At 32.7% G+C, this 25830-nt stretch overlaps 11 protein-coding genes across 11 annotated transcripts; 4 read left to right on the forward strand and 7 right to left on the reverse strand. All coding sequences in view use genetic code 12, as the record gives it.

The window, feature by feature from the left end:
- Positions 1-56: 56 nt before the first annotated feature.
- CD36_53760 (DNA-damage checkpoint kinase, ATR homologue, putative) lies at positions 57-7037 on the reverse strand (the record flags this gene model as incomplete). Its single annotated transcript, XM_002420626.1, has 1 exon — positions 57-7037. One exon carries the CDS (start codon positions 7035-7037, stop codon positions 57-59), a length of 6981 nt encoding a protein of 2326 aa, XP_002420671.1.
- Positions 7038-7464: 427 nt separating this feature from the next.
- Positions 7465-7773, reverse strand: CD36_53770 (cyclin-dependent protein kinase regulatory subunit and adaptor, putative; the record flags this gene model as incomplete). The annotated part of the gene is made up of 1 exon (XM_002420627.1): positions 7465-7773. One exon carries the CDS (start codon positions 7771-7773, stop codon positions 7465-7467), a length of 309 nt encoding a protein of 102 aa, XP_002420672.1.
- An 882-nt stretch (positions 7774-8655) lies between these two features.
- CD36_53780 (pre-mRNA-splicing factor, putative) lies at positions 8656-9321 on the reverse strand (the record flags this gene model as incomplete). The annotated part of the gene is made up of 1 exon (XM_002420628.1): positions 8656-9321. The coding sequence occupies one exon, from the start codon at positions 9319-9321 to the stop codon at positions 8656-8658; it is 666 nt and encodes a 221-aa protein (XP_002420673.1).
- A 488-nt stretch (positions 9322-9809) lies between these two features.
- On the reverse strand, positions 9810-10139 carry CD36_53790 (eukaryotic translation initiation factor eIF-1, putative; the record flags this gene model as incomplete). The annotated part of the gene is made up of 1 exon (XM_002420629.1): positions 9810-10139. The coding sequence occupies one exon, from the start codon at positions 10137-10139 to the stop codon at positions 9810-9812; it is 330 nt and encodes a 109-aa protein (XP_002420674.1).
- A 1483-nt stretch (positions 10140-11622) lies between these two features.
- Positions 11623-12981, forward strand: CD36_53800 (CDP-diacylglycerol synthase, putative; the record flags this gene model as incomplete). Its single annotated transcript, XM_002420630.1, has 1 exon — positions 11623-12981. The coding sequence occupies one exon, from the start codon at positions 11623-11625 to the stop codon at positions 12979-12981; it is 1359 nt and encodes a 452-aa protein (XP_002420675.1).
- A 1726-nt stretch (positions 12982-14707) lies between these two features.
- Positions 14708-16177, forward strand: CD36_53810 (glucosidase precursor, putative; the record flags this gene model as incomplete). Its single annotated transcript, XM_002420631.1, has 1 exon — positions 14708-16177. The coding sequence occupies one exon, from the start codon at positions 14708-14710 to the stop codon at positions 16175-16177; it is 1470 nt and encodes a 489-aa protein (XP_002420676.1).
- Positions 16178-16285: 108 nt separating this feature from the next.
- CD36_53820 (inositol oxygenase, putative) lies at positions 16286-17308 on the reverse strand (the record flags this gene model as incomplete). The annotated part of the gene is made up of 1 exon (XM_002420632.1): positions 16286-17308. One exon carries the CDS (start codon positions 17306-17308, stop codon positions 16286-16288), a length of 1023 nt encoding a protein of 340 aa, XP_002420677.1.
- Positions 17309-17595: 287 nt separating this feature from the next.
- CHT2 (chitinase precursor, putative) lies at positions 17596-19206 on the reverse strand (the record flags this gene model as incomplete). The annotated part of the gene is made up of 1 exon (XM_002420633.1): positions 17596-19206. One exon carries the CDS (start codon positions 19204-19206, stop codon positions 17596-17598), a length of 1611 nt encoding a protein of 536 aa, XP_002420678.1.
- Positions 19207-22315: 3109 nt separating this feature from the next.
- Positions 22316-23581, forward strand: CD36_53840 (conserved hypothetical protein; the record flags this gene model as incomplete). Its single annotated transcript, XM_002420634.1, has 1 exon — positions 22316-23581. The coding sequence occupies one exon, from the start codon at positions 22316-22318 to the stop codon at positions 23579-23581; it is 1266 nt and encodes a 421-aa protein (XP_002420679.1).
- A 653-nt stretch (positions 23582-24234) lies between these two features.
- Positions 24235-24915, reverse strand: CD36_53850 (T-SNARE protein, putative; the record flags this gene model as incomplete). The annotated part of the gene is made up of 1 exon (XM_002420635.1): positions 24235-24915. One exon carries the CDS (start codon positions 24913-24915, stop codon positions 24235-24237), a length of 681 nt encoding a protein of 226 aa, XP_002420680.1.
- A 229-nt stretch (positions 24916-25144) lies between these two features.
- On the forward strand, positions 25145-25531 carry CD36_53860 (COMPASS/SET1C histone methyltransferase complex subunit, putative; the record flags this gene model as incomplete). The annotated part of the gene is made up of 1 exon (XM_002420636.1): positions 25145-25531. The coding sequence occupies one exon, from the start codon at positions 25145-25147 to the stop codon at positions 25529-25531; it is 387 nt and encodes a 128-aa protein (XP_002420681.1).
- Positions 25532-25830: the final 299 nt, after the last annotated feature.

Below are 25830 nucleotides of genomic sequence, written 5' to 3' on the forward strand. Positions count from 1 at the left end.
TTATTATTATTATTATTATTATTATTATTACTATTATTATTATCATCTTGTAATTATTACATATAAGCTGCCCAACCGGCATACATTTGTGATAATCTCTCTAATGATGTAGCTTCTTGAATTAATACATCTACTTGACCATGAATATTCATTGGTAAACCTTCATCTTCATTAATTAATCCTCGAATTTTTTTACGTACTTTAGATAAATCTTCACGTGGATTATGATTTCTCCAATCAATTAATGGATCATAAATTAATGTTTCTAATATATTCATTAAAATTTGTTCATTTTCTCGTAATAATGTACCAATAACTTCACATGTTATTCGATAAATCCCATCAACTCCAGTTATCCCCATGGCATCAACCATATTTTGGGTTAATCTAAATGGAACAATTTCTGGAGTTGGAAGTGTAGTACCTTTTTCAAATAAACAATCAAAATCAATATGTAATATTGCTCCAGTATTTTTAAAAATTAAAATATTTTCACAATGACGATCTCCTAATCCCATAATATATCCAACCATTGACATAACAGCACTAGATCGAGTAAATGAATTTCTTGCCATATACCAAGCATTAGGATCAGAAAATTGTTCAACAAACCAATTATGTAAAACTGGAGGACATTGATCCATTATATGTCGGAAATCAACCATTAATTTATCCAATTTTTTATTATCTTTTTGTTTAGCTTTTTGTAAACCACCAATATGCATAAAAATTTTCCTTTCATTAATTGAAATACCTTGACGTTTCCTTTGTTCAATTATTACTCCTTTCATAGTTTGTACATTCATAACAAATTCAATTATACCAAAATGATCAGAAAGTGGTACCACAGAATAATTGGCAATTTGTAATCCTCTTTTTCTTGCCTCAGTACTAGTAGATAATATTCTATTAACCATAGTGGTAAATTCAACTACTTTAGCATCTTTTCTTGTATCATCACTTTTAACCATTAATCTATAAGCATTACCATCTGAACCTCGAACTGTCAATTGTCGAGGCATTTGTAATGAAAAAAAAATATTCACAGTATCATCAAATCCATCAAACGTAATTGAAGAAGATCGTGAAAACCCTTTGTATTTGGATCCTAATTGACTAGGTATTTGAATCTGAAGGTTAGATTGAACAGGTATCACTAAATCATCAATTGGATCACTCAAATCCATATTGAAATCTTTTAAAAGTGACATTTGTCGTTTTCTATTTGTCTTGGGTATTTTCAATTCAGCAATTTTTATTAATTTCTCAAACAATCCTCCAGTGGCAAAGATTGATCTGGTAAGAGGATGTCGAGTATTTTCTTCACACACTTTAGTAATTAGTTTTTGAGTTCTGGTTTTTCTTTCCTTATCAGAAGACTTTGCATGAGAAAATATATACCACACACAATGATTAGGATATTCTAACATAACATTCAGGATAATTGTACGTAAAACTTGAAATGAAGGTTCATGATGGTGAACAATTCTTGATAACATTTGTGTCAATACAGTATACCATGCATAATTGGGTACATTTGCAAGACCATTATAAAGATCTTCAATGATTTGATTCAATTTTTTTTCAGCAGTTTTCAGTTTTTTCGGTTTATCAGCAAAATCTAACCAAATCGTCAATAATTTTGGCAAAGCTTCAAATATAAAAGTAGTACCAACAGATACTGCTCTAATATAATTCCTCACTGTCAAATGTTCATATTCTCCTGAAGGATCATTAGATGATTCCATCAATTTATTATAATACTTGCCAATATCAAAATTACATTTCTCATCCCTCATATTTAAATGAAATGCCTTGGTGTACTCTTTTATGATTTGATGAGCTGACAAATGATTCGACTCATCTAACCAATTGGCATATTGAAGTTGTATTTGTGCCTTCTTCGTGTCATCCTGATGAAACTTATGATCCTTTAAAATATCAAACAAACACTTGATTGCTTCTGATTGTTTCCCCTGAGCCCATTGTAATTTTGCAAATTCTATAATGGCTTGGTCATCTTCTAAGGACATTGCTTGTACTATAGATCTAGTAGAAATATCCAACCGATTATATTTTCTTGCCAAGGATGACTCTCGTAAAAGGTTTTTTGATATCATCGCTGGATTTTTCATAGCAGTGTTGGCAACATTATGTAACGTTAGAATACTTCGTTGAGTATCAAAATCTTGGTCAACATTACCAATACGTAGATCCAATGTATTTTCAGAATCTTGAGATGAAACAATCAAACTCACATCATATATCGCATGCAATTGATTCATCAAAGTGATGTTTCTGGTGAAATTTGATGACACTGAAGGAACTAAAGAACATCCAATTATATTATACAACTTGTCCATGGAACTTTTGAACATATCTATTTTAGATTGAAATAGAAAACTTAACGCCTTGGCAAGTTCATAATTTATCATGGTTTCCATATCGTGTGGTTTGCCAATTGAATTGGTTACTTGCAACCATTTTTCAAGTTGTTTAGAATCACCTTTGTACACGGCAGCATGTAATCCCATTAACGACCAATCCAATGGAATAGATTTTAAATCGTTGGGATCGGTTCTAGCAGATAATGTTGACAACACCTCATTATATAAACCATGTTCATTCAATGATTGCAATAGCTTTGTGTTGTTAGACACACTATCCTTTGTTGAACCCAAGGCTTCAAATGATTCATGAGCCAAACTCCAGCTATCACTGTATTGGAAAGTAATCAATTTTTCATTCAAGTTATTGGTTGAGAACATCTTCAAAGTCCCATTTAATGCATCATAATCATCAATATGGGCATACATATCCTGTAAAGTCGCCGCACCATTCAAGTTTGACAATTTAAAAGATTTTTCTGAATGACTATCACGATAGCAATTCTCTAAATACATAATGGTTCTCTCATATGCGTCACATTCTGCTGACCTAATAGTGAGAAGGTCCTGTGGGAACAGACTAAACTTTGCAACTGCATCCATTTTATGACGTATATCATCTGAAGTTGATTCTATTTGGGAATTATTCGTAACAACACGCATATTGGAACTCCATTGATTAAAGTAATCCAACACTGAAAAAATAGCTTGGTAACATAGTTTCAATTGTTCAGCACGATCAGGAGAAGTTGATTTGGAATCTATTTTCAAAATATGTAAAAATTCTTTATGTAGTTCTTCAGGAACACCTTCATTTATAACATGACTTAGAGCCACATATCTCAACAAATGTTCACATAATGGGATATCGTGTTCTTTTTGAATTAAAACTGCACAACTTTGAAATATTAATTTTCTCGTCTTTGCTTTTTGATTACCTTTACCATTATCTATACTGGCCCGTTTTAACAAAAATAATGTGACATCTATCAACCATGTCTCATATTTCATTCCTAACTTGAAAAAGGGGAATTTGATATTGTCTAATTTGGGTTTCAGAGCAGCATATTTAGATTTCAAAAATGGCGTCAAGGTTGATTTTGCCACATCTGTAAATTTGTTCCATACTCGATTATCCTTGGTTTGTAAAACATGCTCATCAAGTCCCATAACCGCTAAGAAACTTTGCATTACATAAGCAGCAAATAATTGTTTATGTGGATCATTAGAAGCCCAAAATATCTTTAATAAATGATTTTCAATCAAGTCAACCAAAAAAGTCGAGTTTTCTTCACTATTCTCAAAATCCAGGGCAATTATGATTAGTTGTTTCACTGTTTTAAATTGAAACCTGTTTGAATCTAGAGCCCCAATAATTGCCAAAGCTTTGGCACATGCGGTGGATACAGTTGTGTCTTTATTCTTAAATTTTGCTGCTGTGTCCAAAAGAGTTCGGACCAAACTTGTTATTGCTGGTGTCAAACCAGGATCTTTAAAAAGATCTCGTTGACAGTTGATTTGATACTTGTCAAAATAATTTGATAAATCAAATAATGCATGTTTAACAACATACATGTTAGACGTTTGTAATCGTCTGGTGAATTCCAGAAAAATCATAGCACGTGAAGGGGACTTCATATTTCGAAACTCTTTGACCATTTGATAATCTTCCATATAAGAAAGAAATGGCAATGACAAAAAGTACAACGAATATCGATTGTACTTATCTTTAATCTCTTCATAGATCTTTCTTAAAATTTCAATTGCAATACTTTTAGCCTCAGATCCAAAACTTTCAAACTTTTGCAAAATTATCGAAATAATTATATCAATCAATGATATTAAATGTGAAGGTGGCACCTTCTTTATCAACTCATTCCAGCATCGTAAAGATAATACATGGAAATCTGGTTCCTCTAAAGTGGCTTGTAAACAGGTAGATAACTGTCCCAAAGCTGAAGTAATAGCATCAATATGTCTCTTGATCAAAAACTCAATAGCATAAAAGGAATTCTTCAACTCTAAATACGGCTTGGCTCCTCTTGATGAATGTGTTACGTCACTAAATTTTTGAATCAACAACAAAACTTGATCCTCAATCAAATCATTGATGCTGTTATTTTTAGTAGTTTCCGACCCATTTTTCCGTAGAGAGACATTTTTGCAAACACAGTCCAAGGCTCTTAAAATATTCGTTAGATTGCGAATATTGCCAAATTCATCCATTTGTATTTCCAATAGAATATACCATGTGATATCCCCGATTCTAGTAAATAATTCCTCTGTATGGACCATTTTATAGTCTGGACACACACTGCTCAATACTTTCATAATGTATCTTTCATTTACCGACTCTTTTGTCAAATAAGTTGCCAATATTCTTGGTAAACAATTGGCAAGTAACTTTCCAACCTCTAACCCGGCTGCATTTGCTATTTGTGTAAGTAAAGTTGGATCTTTGTAGTACTCCAAAATTCTTGGAACGGTATATTCTTTGGTTCTGTTCAAAAAATAGTTTTTAGTAATCATCAGTACTTTGATAATTCTTTCAAATAATTGAGGTTTTTTGATAATAATTTCTGCAACACTCGGTAAATATGGAGATAGTAATTTATGAGGCGGTAATGATTTAGCTGAAGCAAGATTCAATATGCCACAGTAAACATAGTTCAGATGCTGTTCATTTTGCTCACCCAACCAATCAACCAACTTAAAGTAGATAGCACATAATCGTTCCCCAGTAGACACTGTTGCTAACTCAACAACAGCTCGAATTGTTGATTCACCAAAATGTAAACGATGCTGTGACGAAAAATCGATAGATGTCACTTTTTGGAAAATGTACTTGAATGTTTCATCAAGTAATTTGTCATCATTCAGTTGAATTAAATATAGTGGGAGTATACGTGCAACTAGCATTCGGACATCACGATTATCATTTGTTGCTAATAATCCAAGCAAAAAGTCTAGAACGTAAGGCATTTTCATATCAGTCACAGGCAGAAAAGTGGCATAAAAATTAAATATTAGAAGAAGAGTATTGCAACATAACAATGGGTCTGGTTGCCTTTCCAATTTGGGAACCAAAAACAGCTGTATAATATCCTCAAGGACTGTAGCTTCTGTGTCATAATTCAATGGAAGTCTTTTTGGATCAATACTACTATAGTTATTCTTAGATAGAGGTCCAAACCCACATCTTGTACATTCATTTATCGTGTAATCATAATCACCTTTTAAAATGCAGGGATAATGGCCAAGTGCAGTGACTAGAGTGTACAAGGTAGTTTCATCTTCCAAAACATCTTTGTTAGTGCCAGTTAACTTTTTTACTATATGGATCCAAGCACGTTCATCATGATAATTCAATAAATTGGCCAGTTTTGTCAATTTGTGAGTTTCATCTATGGCAAATGATAATAATTGTTCTTTTCTAGAAACTTCATAATCACCTTGCAAGTTTAATAGACGAGTACGAAAGGACTCCAATTCTGGATCAACAAATGTTTTCGATACATAATCATTATACACTGGTGTGTTGTAAATCTTGAGTTTATCTCCATCTGGATTACTTTTTGATTGATAAATATATTGTACTATATTCAAGCTTTTGCGGATAAGATATGGTATACTTTCATCATATATTAATTTCCAGAGTAATCCCTTGATATTTGAAAATGACATAAAATTTTCCAACAAATCCTTTTCCAAACAAAGCATAAATGTATTTAATAAACTCAAACTGATTGAACGGTTCAAATTTACAAATTCAAAATTATTAGTATTCGAATCGAGGGTTTTAAAATCTTGTCGCAAATGTTCAACTATGCAAGTTAACAAAAACCCAAATTGGTTCCAACCAACCAGTACATTTAATGTTAGAGAACTAGATTGATCCAAAATAAATACTGATTTTAAACAATCTAAAAAATTTAAATTGTCAATTTCTGAAACCAAACTTATTTCATTAAGGATAAACCAAATTTTCCTGCCATAACTTTCAAATTTTAATTGATAATTGTTTAGATTTAACGATAGTTTTTGAGATATATCATAATCGTGAACAATAGAAAACAAGTTGACTGCTGTTGTTAGTTTAGATTTAAATAGGAAAGTGTTTGCTGATGCCAAATTCTCTAAGCAAAAGTTTAAATTATCATCAAGTGTTTTCAAGAGGTAAATTCTGGTGCTTTTGATGACTTTGAAACTATGCAATTGAGTACAAACAAAATTCACAATAAGAAAAACTAGTCGTTTCAATTGATTTAAACCTGTAGTATGGGAAACAAAATTAGGAATATGCAGTAAGGCAAAGGATATACACCATTCATGTAAAGGGACCTCATAAACTAATGAACCAGAACCTGTGGCATGGATTATATTGACGTCTTCAATAGTTAACAAAGTTGAAAGTAAGTTTGTTTTCTTTGATAGTACCAATTCAATACTGTCAATTAATTTTATCAATAACTGTACCTCAGTTGGGGTATTGATTTCTTCTTGTGCAATGAGGATCAATTTTTCATTAGTGAATCGTAGTAAATATAGTAACAATTTTCTGAAATCAGTTTCATGATCGTTGATATTGGTTTCGATATCTGTTAAGAACTGTAGTAGTTCATTAGTACTTATTGATTGATTTGACGTCATGTCATTCTTTATATTCTTTACTTGTTGTTTGATTCTGACGCGTTCTTCTTCTTCTTGATGGTTGTAAATTTTCCCATACACCAGAAGTTTGGCTTTGTTTTTTTTTTTTTTTCCTTTGTCTATAATCCCCCCAAAAACTAAGAACTTTGACACACACAACAAAATACTTGGTACCAAGGGTATTTATACAATTTCTCAATATACGTATTTAATACTATACAAATAATAAATTCAATCAATGAGATTGGCTTATAAATAGTGTATACAAATTCATCGTTAATTCATTTCTATCCTATTTTCTGAGGAATAAGGGGAAGCTAGGAAGCAGACAACCATGCCTATTGTTTCAAACTTTGGTTCCAATTTGACCTTGAAACCAATTCTATATATAATCTTTTTTTTTTTTTTTCAAAATAATTAAATCCTTTTATTGCCCGGGATTTAAGGGTCTTTTGAATAATAATATATGAGGTTCTGGAGCATGTGTTTCATAATGAGCCCAACCTAATGATTGAGTGATTCCTAACCCTCTCCATTCTTCTTCCGTCAATATTCTTAAAGTGCCGGTTTCTGCGTTAAAGTAATCTTGAGGAATTGCTTTCAACATATTCTTTGGTAACATGACATGCCTATACTCGTAAGAATCATCACTGTATCTGGGACTATAGTGAATCATGTCTTGAAATTCCAATACTTTGGCTCTTTCTAAATCTGTTAAGAATCTTGGTTTCGACATTGGGGATATAAATAAAATTGAAAATTGTAAAATGGTAGTCTAAAAGAACGGAACAAAGAATTAACTATTGACGAAAAAAGAAAAAAAAACAAACAAGTTGATTATCAATAAACCTAGGAAATAAGTCTTGGATTATATGAAGAAAAAGAAAATTAGTGGTGATATGAATCCAATATATAGACAAGCAAATAGTTTTTATACTCCCGTAAGGGGAATTCTTAAAAATTAGAAAAGGTGTGGGAAATAATTTTACAACAGTTCTAGTTGGTGTTTTTTTTTTTTTTTTTTTTTTTTTTTTTTTTTTCCACTCTCTCTCTCTCGACTGATCCTTTTCATATGTCCCCCTAAATTGACTTTTTTTTAGTTGGTAGTGAATACTAAATTTACTCAACAATATGAAAGAGAAAAAATAAAAGAGAGAATTTGATTGAAGATTTAACACGGCTCATACTTTTATGAACAATATAAAAATCATCCTCTTAGTTTATGGAATGTTAAAGTTTTCTTTCAATTGGTTGATATGATTTGTAGGGCGTTTAGCAACTACGGAAAATCATGGTAGTTATTTATCAGAAGAAATCAGTTTAGCTTTAGTTTTGATCTACAATATTTTTAATTAATTATTTTTAACCTTTCAATCATATGTATTATATGGTTAATCTTTTTACGCCTTTGCGGAAAATCAGTCGATTTTAGAATTAATAGGCACTGATAAACACTTTAGTGATTGAATAAATAGAGATTTTCTATTTTGGTATTTCCTTGCCGTTTTCCGAAAATCCGTCACCAAACCAACCAAGTAATCATAACTGTACACGTTAAACTAAGAGTAATTTCCAAGCTACAGATGCTAATCGTTTATTATACAACTATTTAACCAAACTATCTGTTAGGTGATCTATCTCTGCGACGAGTATGCGAAGAATTATGCTTTCGACTTCTCTCATGCTCATGTGATTTGTGTACTCTGTCTGAAGAACTTTTGGAGCTATGACTAAAACGATGAGAATGTTTATCATTATTATGTGGTTTTTTGGAAACTCTTTGTGCTTGTTGTTGTTGCTGTTTTATTCTGAGTAATGGATCATCAGAATAACTGGTTTTGCTCGATTTACTCATTCCAACCCCAATTATCTTGTTGATTCTATCACTAGTGTCACTGCCGTCTCTCTTTTTGCCCACAGCATGATTTCCTTTTAATAAATTCTCAACTTTGGTTTTGCCATCTGTAAACTCTACACTTGATTCAATAAACCCACTAGAATTTTCCTCCACTTTCTCATTACTTTCAAACGGCACATCATCATACATCCAATTCAATTTGGATAGTTTGAGCTTCTGTTGTTTGTTTAAATCTTTGATTTGGAATCGGTCTCCATGCTGTAGCTTCAATAGTTCTAAGTATTCTTGTTCTTGTTTATACTCTTGATTTCTCTCTTTTATTCGTTTGAGTTCATCTAATTTTTGCTGCTCTTCCTCCCAGACTTTTTGCTGGTTCTTGACTAATGCTGGATTCCAAGACTTCTTTAAATTCAAGTCACCTGCCATAGTTGATTATAGTGAGATATTAATGCTGAATTAATTGGATGTGTGTGTGTGTGTATGTGTGATGTGAATACTTCTTTTGTTTGTATTTCTTTTTTTTTTTTTTGCTTACAATGACTTCATAGTAGTGCAATATACCAATAACTCAGTTGGTGATGGATGGGCTGGGTTAGCAACCAACTGATAAAGACATTTACAGCAGAAATCACTCTTACTTCAGAATTGCTATAGACATAACTTTTTTTTTGCTTACGTACTACAATTTTGTCAATATAATCGCCAGTCATATTTGATTTATACATATGAAACTATAAAAATCAATAACTAAAAACCAATAATCCAATAATTCCTAGCAAATGTAGATTAATTTGCTCTAACATTAAAAGCACAACTAGTCATTTTAAACAGGAACTGGAACAGTAAACCAAGAATGTGAGACGTAGAACATTATCCACTCTATTCTTGTTACTTGTTTGTTGTTTCCATAAAATCTAGAAACCGTGGATTTTGATATTTTTCTTTGGTAATTGCAACTGAGCAGTTAAAAATTCACTAACTTTAACTCTTTGATCACCTTGTAATTGAATAACTTCACCCAATTCTTCATCCTTGACAATATTACCATTACAGGCAAAATCTTTTTTCAAAACTTTCAAAATCTTTTTTAAATCATATTCATTTGGAACACCTTGAACTGTGGTTAAAGTTTTTCTACCATTACGTTGTTGGATACGAATATGAATGTAATTTGTTGGTTGAGCTTCTGAATCACCAGTGTCGGCGAAGGGATCAAATGCGTTTAAGTTTTGGATAGTTGACATACAATGGACTAAAAATAACAATTAATTTGAAAACCTAGATAAAGTCTCGATTCCTTTCCTTTTTGTTTTCTAGTGTAGATTAATGGATAAAAACAACAGTAAGTATTCTTCTTAATGAATTAAAAATCCTTTTAAAAATAGAAGAATAAGTGTTTTGATAGTAAATAAATCGTAGGATAGATTTAGGTATAATAAACTTGTAGGTTTAACTTGACCAAAAAAAAAAGGAGAATAAGAAAAAAAAAAAAAAAAGAAAGGAAATGGAATGGAAAAGAAAATAATTTTTAAAATTTTTTTTTGTGTTAGAGTATGTCTAGTATAATGTGAGTGAGTGAGTAAGGCGCTAAGTATAGTAGTGTACTTGTGCACAATTGCCACTCATATTCATATTCGTTCAATAAAATAGAAAAATGAATGATCGCCTTTGCTGATTTCTTTTTCTCTCCTTAGTCAATGTTGGTTGATTGGTTGGGCATTTGTACACGACCCACAATTTCTTGGTTGACTTATATTTGCATTTGCACATGTGACTTTCAAGTATATAGAAAATCTATAGCACACGAGTAATTGTAATTGTACTAGTATACTCATACCCCAACATTTTTGTTTTGTTTTCAGTTTTAGTTCTGCTCTTTTGAAAAGAGGTACCCCCAACTTCCAACAGTCATTAGTAAAGATGTGAATAGCCACTAATCTATTCCATTGGCACACAGACGAAAGATGTAGAAGTTGACTAAATGTCTTTTGATATATAAACTGCTGTTGCTACCATTGGAGAACTTTACTAAGACCAACTTATTCAAGAAACAAATTTGGGGATATATTTCAATTGAACTTTGTTTTTTTTTTTTTCTTTTGTTTGTTCTTTTAGTGCTACATTTTAACATTATATTCAACAAAAAGGGGGTTTCTAATCATCTATAATCTTGTGAAGATTAAAACTATAACTTAATTGATATCTAATTTGCCACTGGTAGTACTTGACTTGAATTGTATAAATGGCATTTCTTTTCGTTTCTTTCCAAGTCAAAAGAAAACACTACCAAACTAAGCCCATAAATATTTCTTGTCGTTAGCCCATTTTTCAAACAAATGTGGGAACAAGGCAACAAATTACATAGACCGATGGATCCATGACAGTTAATGATAATGCAAATCTTGCCCCCCCCCCCTCTCTCCCCACTGAAAAAATGAACTAAAAAAAAACACTTCGTAGCAATAATGCGAAGGGCAAAAACTAAAAAAAAGGGCCAACAGAAAAATAGTAGTTTGTTCAGTACTAACAATTGTTAAAGTATTTTCTTTTTTTTTTTTTTTTTCCTGTAACGTACAATCTTGAAAAAAAAAAAAAAAGTTTCAAAAGATTCAAATTCCAGTGCCTCTTTTGTTGGTTCCTTATTCTTTTTTTTTTTTTTTATATATATCTATTGTTATTTTCATTTTGTCTTAATTACTTAATATAGGTTATCCTATTTCTATTATCATGACTTCAAGTACTAAGGACACCAGTCTAAAGCAAGTTGAGACTGAGGTTAGTTCTTCTAAATCAACTTCAATTACCCCAACCAATAATGAATTGTCCAATTCGACTTCTAAATCTACCCCATCAAATAACAAGAGTGTCGAACAAACAAAAGAGCAACCAGTGGTCAATGAAAAGGAAAAGAAAAAACAAGCATTTGTTACTAGAACAATTTGGACATTTGTTATGATTGGTGGGTTTTTCGCCATTTTAGCATCGGGTCATTTAGCATTAATTATTATGGTTTCAGTTTTCCAAATGTTAACATTTAAAGAAGTTATAGCATTGACATCTGAACCAGCAAGAGATAAAAAAATCCCTTGGAATAGATCGTTGAATTGGTATTTCTTAGGTACCACTTGGTATTATTTAGATTTCCCAGCATTGTTTGATTTTTTCCAAGAATCAGTTTATTCAAGCAAATTTTTGACATTATTAGTGAAAAATCATAAATTCATTAGTTATTCATTATATATTGCCGGGTTTGTATTTTTTGTTTGGACATTGAAAAAAGGATACTATAGATTTCAATTTGCTCAATTATGTGTGACTCATATGACATTATTATTGGTAGTTTTCCAAGCTCATTTGATTATTGATAATATATTACAAGGTATAATTTGGTTCTTTTTGCCAGCTACATTAGTGATTGTTAATGATATTTTTGCTTATTTGTGTGGAATCACATTTGGTAGAACCCAGTTGATTGAAATAAGTCCCAAGAAAACCGTTGAAGGGTTTGTTGGTGCTTGGATATGTACCGGTATCGCTGGGGTTATTGCATCACATATTTTATCTAAATCAGATTATATGATTTGTCCAGCAGAGAATTTGTCAACTCATTTATATAATTTCCCTCATTGTGACTTGAATCCAATTTACATACCTCAAGTTTATCAACTTCCAGCTAAAATTGTCGAAATCACTGGATATGAACTCATTACTTTTAAGCCATTTTATTTTCATGCTGCAGTTTTAGCAACTTTTGCATCCTTGATTGCTCCTTTCGGGGGGTTCTTTGCTAGTGGATTAAAACGTGCATTTGGTATCAAAGATTTTGGTGATACCATTCCTGGGCATGGTGGTATAACAGATAGATTTGATTGTCAGTTTTTAATGGGGTCATTCACCTATTTGTACTATCATACTTTTGTCTCCAATCAAAACGTTAATTTGGGCCATGTTTTGCAATTGGCCATAATGAACTTATCTGTACCGCAATTGATTCAATTAGTCAAGAGTTTGTTGAAATATTTGAACCGTGAAGAAGTGCTTAGTGGAGAACAATTGCTGCTCATTTTTGATATATTAGAAAATTGAAATATTGTGACATGCAAATTGCTTTTTTCACTCTCCGAAAATGTAGTATTTTAGGATGTTTTATATTTCTACTACTATTTGTTATTAATAAGTATTAATTAGGTCAATAGATCCCCCACCCAACGTCTAACTAAATACTGTTGTTGTAAATTGAACCCTCTAATCATCCTCTTGTTTCATGAAAAATGTGTGGTGTGTATTTACCAAATTTGATTTTGTTAGTACTGGATCTGGATCCACTTTTTTTTCTACAAGTTTATAACACTAGATTCAAATCTTTCTTTTTTTCTTTAGCTAAGCCGTCATTGGATATCAGTCAACCAGCCTGACAATTGAAAAACTGATTGATTGTTGCTAATGTAGTTTGACTTATAGTTGATGTATAACTCTTAGTTTCTAACATGTCTGCGAATATAAGACAAGAAAAACTGGGCGTGTTAAAAGTACAAAAATTATACATTTTTTCAAACAACCAGCCAGCATAAATATTTTTTTTTTATGACTATTAAAAGACATATTATTTGTGTGATCTTTGTTCCCCGAATACGCTGGTTGTAATGTTGTTCTTGGATAGTGGCAAATAATATATATATAACGAATCACTCTGATGGGATCACTTGCATCATTGATCAACGATGATGTTATTATTTTTATGTAAATCCTTTGTTTTTCGAAGATATCCGGTCTTATTAATAATATTGTTGATCGTTCTGTCAAGTTATTATTATTCGATTTGACAGAAATACAATATAAAAGAAAAATATGCTTTAAACAATAAATGATTTATGAAGCTTCAGATATTGATGGAAACTTTATTTTATTAGGCAACGTTGAATAGAAGAAGATGGTGCACCACAGATCATCTGAATTCAGAGAATGTAAAGCGTAAGCCACAAATCCTGGTTCTTAACAACGAGGCAACTGCCTCGTTTTTTTTTTTTTTTATTAACAAGCGTAAATGACTTCTAATAAAATTCTCAAGCTGATTGCTAGGAAGTACTCTCTTGGTGTAGTAAAGTTAAGCCGATATAGATTAACCATATATTATATGCTGGTTGTATTTTTTCTGCAAGGTTGTGCCTTGAATAACTGCCTTTTACTATGGGATTGTTATGTGCACTGGTGATTTGCAAAAAAACTAATGGACACAAAGATCTCATCACCTGCCTAATTTGGACATTGCAGCATGCAAATCTCTCGACATAAGGAAAAAAAAAAATGCCGAAGTTGCGGTATACTTTGCTGCGAAAATGTTTCCTTCTACTTTAATAATTACAATATGAAATAGTATGAATTTGTTGCCATTGCAATAGCCCAACGATAATTGACTAAAATTCCATTTCTATTTTTTTCAGCAAGCATCCTTTTTGTTCTTGGTTTGAGTTACTGGTACTGATTTTGATTTGTTTTAAACCAGCATAGCTTGATTTGATTCTAGTTCTGGTTCTGGTTCTGATTCTGATTCTGATTCTGATTCTGATTCTGATTTCAAAAACTATATAAATATGATGATTTCCAATTCTTGATTTGAATGCCCTTTTTGTCTTGTTTGAAATCAATCAACTAACCTACTTTATTCTTTCACTAAACTTTGATTTATCAAGTTCAACTCATTACATTCTTTATTAAATTTCCGGTCATTTCCTTTCACTTTCGTTATTATAAATAATCATACACCGAGAAACAACAACAACAACAACAACAACAACAACAACTATCATTAAACATGTTTTCAAATATTATTTCAACATTGGCACTTTTGCAATTGTTGAATGCTGCTCCAATTTTATTAACAAGATATCATGTTGCTGCTCCAACAACCGAGATAAAAACAGTTACAACTGGAACAACCACTGTTTGGTTACCACCGGTTGGTATATATATTAGTGATGGGCAAACATCCACCAGTACTATAACAGATGGTCAATGGAATACTTATCCTGTTACATTCACTTCCATAATAAATAGAGATCAAGCTGCTCCTGCTCCTGTTCCAACACAACAAACAACTGAAGCACAACCACAACCACCACAACAGCCTACCACTACTACCAGTTCTACTAGCCCGGCTCAACCAACAACAACTGAGCAACAACAACAACCTACAACAACTGAACAACAACAACAACAGCAGCAACCAACATCAACCGAACAAGCCCAACCAAACACTACATCAACTGAACAAACTCCACAAGCTCCACAATCTACCGAACAAGGTCAGCAGCAACAACAGCCTACAACTACAGAACTAGCTCCACAATCTACTGAACAGAATGAAACTACTATACAATCACCTTCAACTACCAGCATTAACTACACTTCCAGTTCCAGTTCCAGTTACAGTCCTACCTCAACCTCAACCTCTAGCTCTAGTTCGAGTCCAAGTTCTAGTGGAGATATCCTGGCTCCTTCTGCTATTGTGTACTCACCGTATGCCGACGACAGAAGCTGTAAATCTGCAGATACTATTAAATCTGATCTTCAATTAATCAACAGTAAAGGTATCAAACAAATTAGATCTTATGGTACTGATTGTGGTTCATTAACTACTGTTCTTGAAACCTGTCGTGAATTGGGTATTACTGTCAATCAAGGAGTTTGGATGTCTAATGCAGGTGTTGACTCTATTGATGATCAAGTTTCTGATGTCGTTAATTATGGGAAATCTAATGGTTGGGATGTCTTTAATTTAATCACCATTGGTAATGAAGCTATTGTTGCTGGATATGTTTCACCTTCAGATTTAGTCAGTAAAATAAAATCGGTCAAATCACAGTTACAAAGTGCTGGTTATAATGGTAAGGTTACCACTTCTGAACCACCTGCCACTTATCTCAAATATCCTAGCTTCTGTACTGATGCTGACATTGATGTTGTTGGTATCAATCCACATTCTTATTTCAACGCAAACATTTCACCAGAAAATGCTGGTTCATACATTGTTCATCAACAACAACAAGTTGCCGATATTTGTGGTGGGAAATCAATTCTCATTACTGAAACTGGTTATCCTTCAAAAGGTTCTACTTTAGGAGTAAATGTACCTTCTCCAGAAAATCAAAAAATTGCCGTTTCTTCTATAATAAAAGAAACTGGTGGTGACTGTACTATTTTGACTACTTATAACGACTTCTGGAAAGACCCAGGTCCATACGGTATTGAACAATACTTTGGAGTCATTGAATTATTTCAATAGGGTAATAGAGTAAGAATAAACACACGTATATAGATTTTTGTATTTCAATTTAATTTACTTTCGGTTCCCTTTTTTTTTTTTTCTAAATCATATCTAGTTTGGTTTATATTAAAAATCAATTACTTTATTTGGGAAAAACTCATCAATCAATTCAAGATAGTATGGTTTCAACTCTTCAACATCATACTGCTGATCTATCTTGGAATATAAATCGTAGGAATTAAATGCTTTGACTGCTTTCAACATCTCTTTATCATGTTCATCCATTAAATAACTATATGCCAATTCTTGGTGCCATGGATAAAATGAATGGTACCGTATCATTGCTAATGCTTCAGGAGGCAATGTCGAATTCTTTTTCGCAACATGGTACATATACTCATCATGACCCCAACTCAACATGACTTTATCTAATCCACAATGCTTCGAATATATGCCATATTTGGTATTATACAATGGATTTAGAAAATCGGGATTATTTTTAAAACTATCAGGGAAAATAATTCGTTTCAGGAATTTACAACCAACGGGAAAAGTGTCCCCTACTACATCCCATTGACCACGAGAATCAAAAAAATATAACAATTTCCCTAAATCATGAATTAACCCAACTAATTGAAACCATCGTGGTTTCCCATCTCGTCGTATAGCTTCTGCCGTTTGCAATGCATGATCTATTTGTGATAACTCGGTGTCGGGATCAGAATCATCTAATAACTTGTTTAATTTCTCTAGTCCTTCCCAAACAGTCATCCTTGCTCTCGTTTTAGTTTTGAAATTAATTCTTGCTTGGATATTATATGCAACCGTTTGTTTTTCATGTTGTTCTTCATAAAATTGTTTGACTCTGTCACAGGCTAATTCATATTGTCGGAACGCCTTTGTGTCTATGTTTTTATAGTATTCCGATGCTATTTGCCAGTTTTCATCAGCAGCAGTTTCTGATTGTTCTTCCAATTTAAGCTCATCATCTATCGAATGGGTTTTGGAGGTTGGCGTTTTGTTGGTTAAAGAACCACGGATCCTATTGACATTAAGTATATCATCATCTATTTTGTCTAATATATTTGTCTGGGATTTATCTAGGTTATTAGTTTTGTCGTGAGTTGGTTTACTGACCTTGTTTACCATCTCAAATTGTCTAGTTAGTAAAGAAGTAGTGAGCAACAAAATCACACACACAAAAAAAAAAAAAATTTAATAGTGTTTCAGTTTTCGTGTCACCGACGATTATTTCTACAAATCTTCTATGAAGAACAAACTTACATTAAATGTGCACGATAAAGCTAAGCAACGATAAGTATACATTTTTGTTTAGTATCTGACAACTTGTCGTAATCAAACAATGTCATAATAACTATTTTGTTTTGTATATATCAAATATAAACGATTAGAGTAAACGACAATAGCACACTTCATTAGAAAGCAAAGGCAGCTAATAAGAATGGAACAGTAAACCAGACACTATTCAAAGAGTTGGCAACTGCAGCACCACCTTCAAAAGTGAATACTGGAACAGTGCCATTAGTACCATTAGAAGTAACAGATGTTGGTAATGGAACAGGGGTAATGGTAGAAGTGATGTCAATGGTGACGTATTGGGTACTGGAACCAACAGTTTGGGCGGAGGTGGTTACAATCTTTTTAACACCTTGAGTGCTGGTACTGGCTTTTGGTTTTAAAGCAGTTGATGTTGGGTTAGCAACACATTTTTCTTCACTGCAAATGACAGTTTTAACTGGAACATACACTTGACTATTAGTCAAAGGACAATAGGTGGTGTAAACGGTATCGATGTCAGTGACAACAACAACACCAGTAGTAACTGGGGTGGCAACACATTTGTGTGCAGAACATGAGGTAATGGTGACAACAGTTTTTTGGACATCAGTGACAGTGGAAATGGCAAGTTCATACAGTTTAGTGTTAGAAGATCCTGAACCTGAACCAGTTGGAAGAACAGTACCAGAAGCAATGCCAGATGAAGATTCAGTGGTTGAGTTACCATAGAAAATTGAGGAAGAAGATGAAGATGAAGTAACAATCTCATCAGATTTTGTGGTAATGGCAGCAGTTGAAGTGGTAGTGGCAGAAGTAGTTGGGGCAACACAAGTATTTTGGTTCAAAACATTCTTGACTTGGACAACAAAGTTATTACCTTGATCGTCGGTATTCAACCAAGCACCAGATGCATCCCAAAGGGAAACACCAGCAAAGTGTGGGTCACATTTGATTTCTTCAATAGTTGTGGATAATTTATTAGCATCAACGTAGCCAGCAACGTTACCGGTAGCAGGAACACCGACAAATAATTTGATGTTTTTGTTTGGAGCAGAGTCAGCGAATTTGGACCAAGTATCGTAATTGAATTGACCATCAACTGAACAATAGTTGTTGTAGAATTGAATGAATGCAAAATCAAGTGGGACTTTGGATAACAAATCACCAAGAGAAGCATCAGGGTATGGACATTGTGGAGCAGCAGATAAGAAATAGTTTTTAGAAGTGTCTTGAGCAAACTTGCTTCTTAAGGCAGTGGCCAATTCTGGGTATCCAGTAGTACTACCGTGTTCAATGTCGAAATCGAAACCATCAACAATGGCATCATCAAATGGTCTTTCTGCATCTTGACCGGCACCGAATTTGTTCCACAAGGTGTCAGCGAATTTGGTGGCAGAGGCGACATCATTAAAACCATAATCACCAACACCACCACCTAAAGATAATAACACGGTTTTACCTAAAGATTGACAAGTTTTGATGTCAGCACCGATTTGAGAACAGTGCAACAACCCAGACTCAAAAGTGTTACCACATTGGTTGGCAAAATTGACATTCAATGGATCTGGAAACAAATTCAAGAATGACAATAAAACAATGTCGACGTCAGTTTCTTGACAGTATTGAGCCAATCTTTCTTGACCACCAGCACCGTTTTGGCCCCAGTAAAGAGCAACTTGGTTGGAAGCACTGGCAAAAGCAGATGATGCTACAACTGCTGCAGCTAATAATGTTTTAATAGACAACATGATATTTTTTTGCTTGTTTTGTTAAGGGGGTATAAAAATGAATAACAACGAAAGACTAAGTTGGATTTGAAGATTAAGAACCACTTAATGAATAACGAATGACTTGTGGTTAGTTGAAAAGAAAAGAATGCGTGTTGAAAGAAAACAAAAATCCAACGATTAAAGTATAAACAAGTTTGGAGATATCTTGGATCAAAAAAAGAAAATACAAAATAAGTGGAATATTCAGAGTAAAGAAATATTGGTCATATTTATAATATTAGTTGGTGTTGAAATTTTTTTTTAGCCATGGCAATTGCAACTTTGAATAATAAAGGTCGAATAATTAATTATTTTCTAAAAATGGTGGCACTAATAATTTGCTCCAATCAATGGAAATACGCTTCCGCCAAAATGAAACAAAATGTAAACATTTAAAAACCCACTGGTTATGTAGGAATGGTTTGTGAAAAAAGAAAAAAAAACATTATAAAAGTTTAGTGGTGGTGGTTAATAGGAGATTAAGCGTGTTTTTTGAGTAATTGAGAGGTGTATTGTGTCAACAAATACTAAATTCTCGTGTACTTTCGTAGGTTTGTCGAAAATTAAATTGCATGCAAAGCGGACTAATTTAAATTAGCAAATGAGAATTAAAATCAACTGAAAATTATTAGTTTATTGTTCGGATGGTTTGAAGAGTATTTTTCAGTAGGTGATATTATTTGGCATCAAAAAATTATTTTCATCTTTGTGATCATTTAGAGAAATTAAACAATGAGAGAGAGCGTTCAATCAATTCATTTTTTAAGAACATGTTTGTTTTTAAAGAAGGGTGGTTTTGTACATAATGGATGGTGAGTAGTAAGGCAAGAAAAGAGGGCGTTGATGAACAACTTGTGGTTTCGTGATTTTGTTTTTATCGTTAAACAACATTGTAGACGTGAAGGAGATTCTCATGAGTGTTTCTTCCTGAAATTAAAAAATCTTCTGAGATCTAAACTCTTTGTCTCCCTTTGTTAAAATCGATTTCAACTAATAAAATTAAAGGTAAAAAAATTTAAAATAGGACAAAGAAGTATCTTTACATTCATCGTTTTACAAAAGAATAAATCTGTTTTTTTTTCTTCTTCGAACGATTTAGAGTTTATTCTATTTACAACAAGATTACGGTTTTGTTCAACTTAGACTTCTACTTGCTCTTTTATTTGGGAGAATAGATAAAGATGTATTCTACTGTGATTATGTTGGGACATCCATTTGCTTTGACCTGGGTAACTATGTTGCTGATCTCGTTGATGGCCAAAATCATTATTATTCCTCGTCTACGTGAAAAATAAAACAGAGAGAATTATTTTAGTCTTGTAAACTATTGTTTACGAATTTACCCGATTGGCACGCGAATTGTCTTTTTTAGGACAGTTGCATTAAATTTATTTTTACGTGGGCTATTGTTAATAATACCCAAAAAAAAATTTCTTGGCCCATATGTCTGTTACCTTTTTGTTGGTCAGTCATGTTAGGCACTGTTATTGGGTTGTATTCCGTCGGCTCTATTTGATGAGGTTATTACTTTAATTATGTAATCGCCTTTGGGGGGAGAGCAGAATTTAATAAGGATATATAATGAGGTAAATTGCCTTGAGGCATTTGAAATACGGCACAGAGTAGGAAAGTTCAAACAATAGCTTTGCTGGACCATAATGAACCAAAAATTTTGTACGAAGAGTAGATTCTATATCAAAGAGGATTCGAGACAGAGAATTTTATAGTGGCTGTAGAATAAATCTCTTGGTTTGAGTTTAATATTTAGTTGAAGTGTAGAACAGTTTTACTGGTACAGTTAATGGTTAATCAGCTTAGATAAATGGTACCTCGAGATTAATTCTTCAAATACAGAATTCTACGACTTTTTATATTTCTTTTCTCAACTTTTTAAACAATGAACTATATTCCAGGTAGTTTACCTATAAATTAAATGGAAGATAATGACAGCCATAGCTTATAGTTAGAAGAAACGACTTAAACTCTGCTTTATTGGAAAGGCATTCTTTTATTTTTTTTTTTGCAAATTTTCACACATGATTCTGAGAGAAAAATTCACCATCCACTTTTTATACAGGGTACTTTACAGAAACCTATAATGGACTTTAGCCCCCCCCAAAAGAAGAACCAGAAAAATCAACAAAACTAGTTTTAAACATATAATTGACTCGTTTTGAAAAAAAAAAAGTGGTACCATGATGTGGAATGCTATTAAGGAATTATTTTTTGAGCATTTTCTCTGTCTTTTTTTTTTTTTTTGGACATTTACGACGATTTTTTTTTGGCTTAGTTGCGCCCTAATTCCAATTACGCGAAGTTTAGACTCCACCCCCCACTTAACTATGTCAGCACAACGAGAGAATGACATAATACAAAGTCAGTTACAAAATACTAGCCATCTTTCAACTTGAATTGACATAGTCTAAAGAGAATCTATACGTTAAGATTTAACCATATTGTAAAAGATAATACTCTCAAAATGTGTGATATTGTTAATTTCAGTTATACTTTTTTTTTTTGTAGTGTTTAGCTTTGTGACATCAACAGGGAAAACCAAGAAACAGAAAGACAGAGCAAAAGGAAAATGCAACACAGTAAACTATTCAATTATGAATTTGTGAAAATAATCCGATGTTAAACTTTATTAATCCATTGACCACGATGTTACAGTTCTTGCTAGGTTGTATCCCAGTTTTTTGGGAGGTTACAGTCAATGATTTTTCTAGTTTCTTCTGAGAGTTAATATCTTGAAAAATTCTTCCCTACAAAAAGATCCAGAATACCTGGATACTTTTTTTTAGAAAAGGAAAAATCCAATTACTCTCTTTTTGCAGCAGTAGGAATTGGTTTTACTTCCACAAGAAAGGCACCAGGCTGAGATAGTGTCAATTGCAATTATAGTTTCACGTGAATCGTAACTTTGGTTTTGTGTACCCGTAAACTTCTTCTACTGGTCCAAAAAAAAAAAAATACAACTGAACCCAAAAGAAAAAAAAGGAAAGAGACAGAAAGAAAAAAAATAGTTACATACGTATTTCAAAACTCGGCAATTCTTCCTTCATTAATTCACCTAGGGATACGCAGACAAATGAAAATTTTTGAAGCCTTATTAGAGCTCCAAAATACGTTGTTAAAGTATTATCTGGCAACCATACAGTATCTATACCAGGAATTGCTAACTCTATTTGAAAATAAGGTTTCTATTGATGTGGAAAAACCTGATTTGGAAAGAATAAGTTTCTATACATCGCTTATTGAAAAATATCAATACCAAATTATACAGTTGACAGATTTTAACAAGGGTCATACGATTTACATAACCTTGCAACAGATAATCAACAGTGGTATACAAGACGTACTCGGCAGCATCACTGCTTTGCGTAATCTGGAACAAAAATTAATCAGAGCTTCAAGTGAAGCATTGTTAATTCAACCGGGAATTGAGGAAAAATTAAAATGGATCATTGATGAAAACAACCATTTACACAAGTTTCAAAATGACCAAGACGAATACCAAACTTTTCTTGCGAGATTGAAAAATGAAATAAATAATGTTCCGCCACCACAATATACTTGTCAAACGCTAAATAAATTTGTTGAAGATATTGTCCATGAGTATTCTTTAAACATTCCAATTCTCGAAATTGTTATTGAAAAGTTGAATAGAAATTACAATGAGGAAGAACTATTTTTAGAAAAATTACAAAATAGCATTTTGCAACTTATCTTGGAGCAGGAGGTTGACACTTCCAGTGTATCCTTCACAGAACAAGAAATTAAAGTCATAGATATAATGGAAATACTCACTGCCCACATTGATTTTTTCAAACGATTGTCCAAGATCTATATCAAGTTTGACAAATTGTTGCTTCAAAAGTTGAAGCTTGACAATTTGCCTGCTCCTGAATCTGTTGACCTCAAGACTCATGTTACCAAGAAACTTGACAATTTTATTAAAAATTTAGTTGCAGGAGGGACCGTAGGATTGAGTACAGAACAAACTTACCTTTTGGTTTTTAGCTTTATTCAAAACATTGCATTTCAGTTTCAAACTTTTAATGAAAACTATATAGGGTATATTCCTGATAATAGACCTGGAAGATATGGTGATGACGAATCATTTTGGACATTGGTTAAAGAATACATTGCAAGTTTGCACCGGGTCACCAAGTTCTTAGAAGATCCCAATGGATGTGGTCACGATGTAAATATTATTATGGGCAATGCAAAAGAAGAGTTTGAACAATTGGAAAGTGAGGCCAGAGAGTATTTCTTTGCATTGTTACCCTTTGAAAGAATTTTTGAATGCGATGAAAAGATTGTGAATTATCAATTGGGTGAAAAAAGCGTATAGTTCATGTTCTAAATACACGAAAATAAATGCAGCAATAAAAAGAGAGAAGTTTTGTATAATGTACTTCACGGTATGACCGACCAAGATTTGAACTGTATTTGCAACCACACAAAACTACTACTACTACTACTATCCCCGTGTTTTTTGTAACCAGTAAAAAGTATCTTGTGTGACGATGAAAACATTTTGAGTAACATTGTCCTGTTCGATATTCATCTGAGGTAAGAATAACCGAAAGGACAATAAAGCTGTTGACAACAAGAAGAACAACAGGCGCAAGCAGTTGGGGGAACATTGACGATAAACTGCTGATCATAAAAAAAAAGATATCCTCTGGGATTATTTAGGGTTCACCTAAAATTGGATACAAATATGGTTAGGAGAGTTTATTCTGCAGAGCACAACATACAACAAGGTATTTGAATTACTTGATTGTGGTTCAACAACAGAACCCCCAATTTCATTCTTTTTGGCCCTTTTGTGGTAACTATAAAGCTAACAAAAGATACCAATACAGCCATTTCATCTGTTGCAATTATACTTTACAAGAAATAAAACTCAAGCAAATTAGCTCTTCAACTGTTTATAATATATTAATAAAAAAAAAAAACACTTGTGAATTAACTAGTACATTTCTATACCCTTGATATTATCTATGCAATCAATAACAACACCAATAAAACACATAGTACCACCACCAAAATCCCAATGCACCAATTACTTGCAGTTTCTTTGTTTCGTTCTAGGAATATATTTATTCTTTTCATTCCTCTTTGTAATTTGTTATCAACATTATCCATTTCATAGTCCAATTCGTCCAACATGAACCCTTGTTCTTCCAATTCATCACCCATAATTGCTGCTTGTTGGTTCAAATTCATCATGGTTCGATGGATATCATCTAATTGTAAATCCTGCTCTTGGATTAGTTCCTGCTGTTGATATGAAGTCATGGCAGAGTCTCCACTAAATGGGTCAATGTCTTCATCTTGACCATCTTGACTGATTCTATTGGACATTGTTGTTACATCCCGATATTGCTTTTGATTCCATTTCTTTTCTAAATGTTGAATTTGATTATTTAAATCGGATAAAATTGATTTTCGATTGGATATATCAATATCAGATAAATTGAATTTCGATGGCTGTGACTCACTTATGGTTAATGCTTGTTGTAAATCTCGATATATCTCTTGTAATTCTTGGAAACTATTTTCAAAATCTTGTTGTTGTTCATTAGTTGGTGGGTTCCCATTGGGACGGGAATTTATTATATCCTCTAAAGCTCTAATTGAGCTGTATGCATCTTCCTTAACTTCATTGAATGGATCCATGATTATAGGTATCACTACTGGGTTGAAAGGAAAAATGGGGGACTCTACTAGAAAGTGGTTCCTGAGATTTCCAATTCTTTTTTTTTTTTTTTTTGAGGTGTCATAATATGTCACGAAATTTTCATGTTGTTTGTTTAGATTGTTGAAAACCAATCTCATTACACTGTTTTCTTTTCATTCAACCTAGGAGCAACCATTTACTCAACTAAACCGGATATCATTCAACATAATGGAGACACCCATTCCAAATCACGATTCAATTAAAGAAACGATAGAGGCATCTGTAAACGAATCTATAGATAATTCTAACCAAACAGAGGACAAACCTACAAATGGTTCTGTTGACCAAAACCAACAGAGTTCAAGTCCCATGGAGATAGATACGAAAGAAGACTCTACAAAACCAGAGATAAACACACCAACCCCAAATGAAAATAGCCAGCTTCCAATGCATGAAATAGTAGGTGGATCCTCAGTTAGACGATATCTCAACCAACATCTTACAAAGACTTTGCTTGAGGGATTAAAAGAAGTTGCACAAATTAAACCAGAAGATCCATTAAAGTATTTAGGGGAATTCTTAATTTCAAAATCGAACGAGTCAAAGAAAGAGTAGAAATGGTAAACTTGTATTATTTTTTGCAGTGTATATAGATTTTGTATTATTATATGATGTCACCCCCAATTTTAGAATGGTGAGTATTACTACCGGACTATCAGTTTAAATGCAGCATATGTGCTAAATAATGGCCTACATGATGTGTTTAAACTACACCAATAGAATATGATCATAACTCTATATCAATGGCAAGTAGAAGGACAAATAAAAAAAAAAAGGCAGAGGAGAGAGAGAAAGACAATGGGGAAATATGCTTTCTTTAAAAAAAAAAAAAAACAACCTGACTTATTTATTGC

This window comes from Candida dubliniensis, chromosome 5, assembly GCF_000026945.1.
Source record: "Candida dubliniensis CD36 chromosome 5, complete sequence".
NCBI lineage: Eukaryota > Fungi > Ascomycota > Pichiomycetes > Serinales > Debaryomycetaceae > Candida > Candida dubliniensis.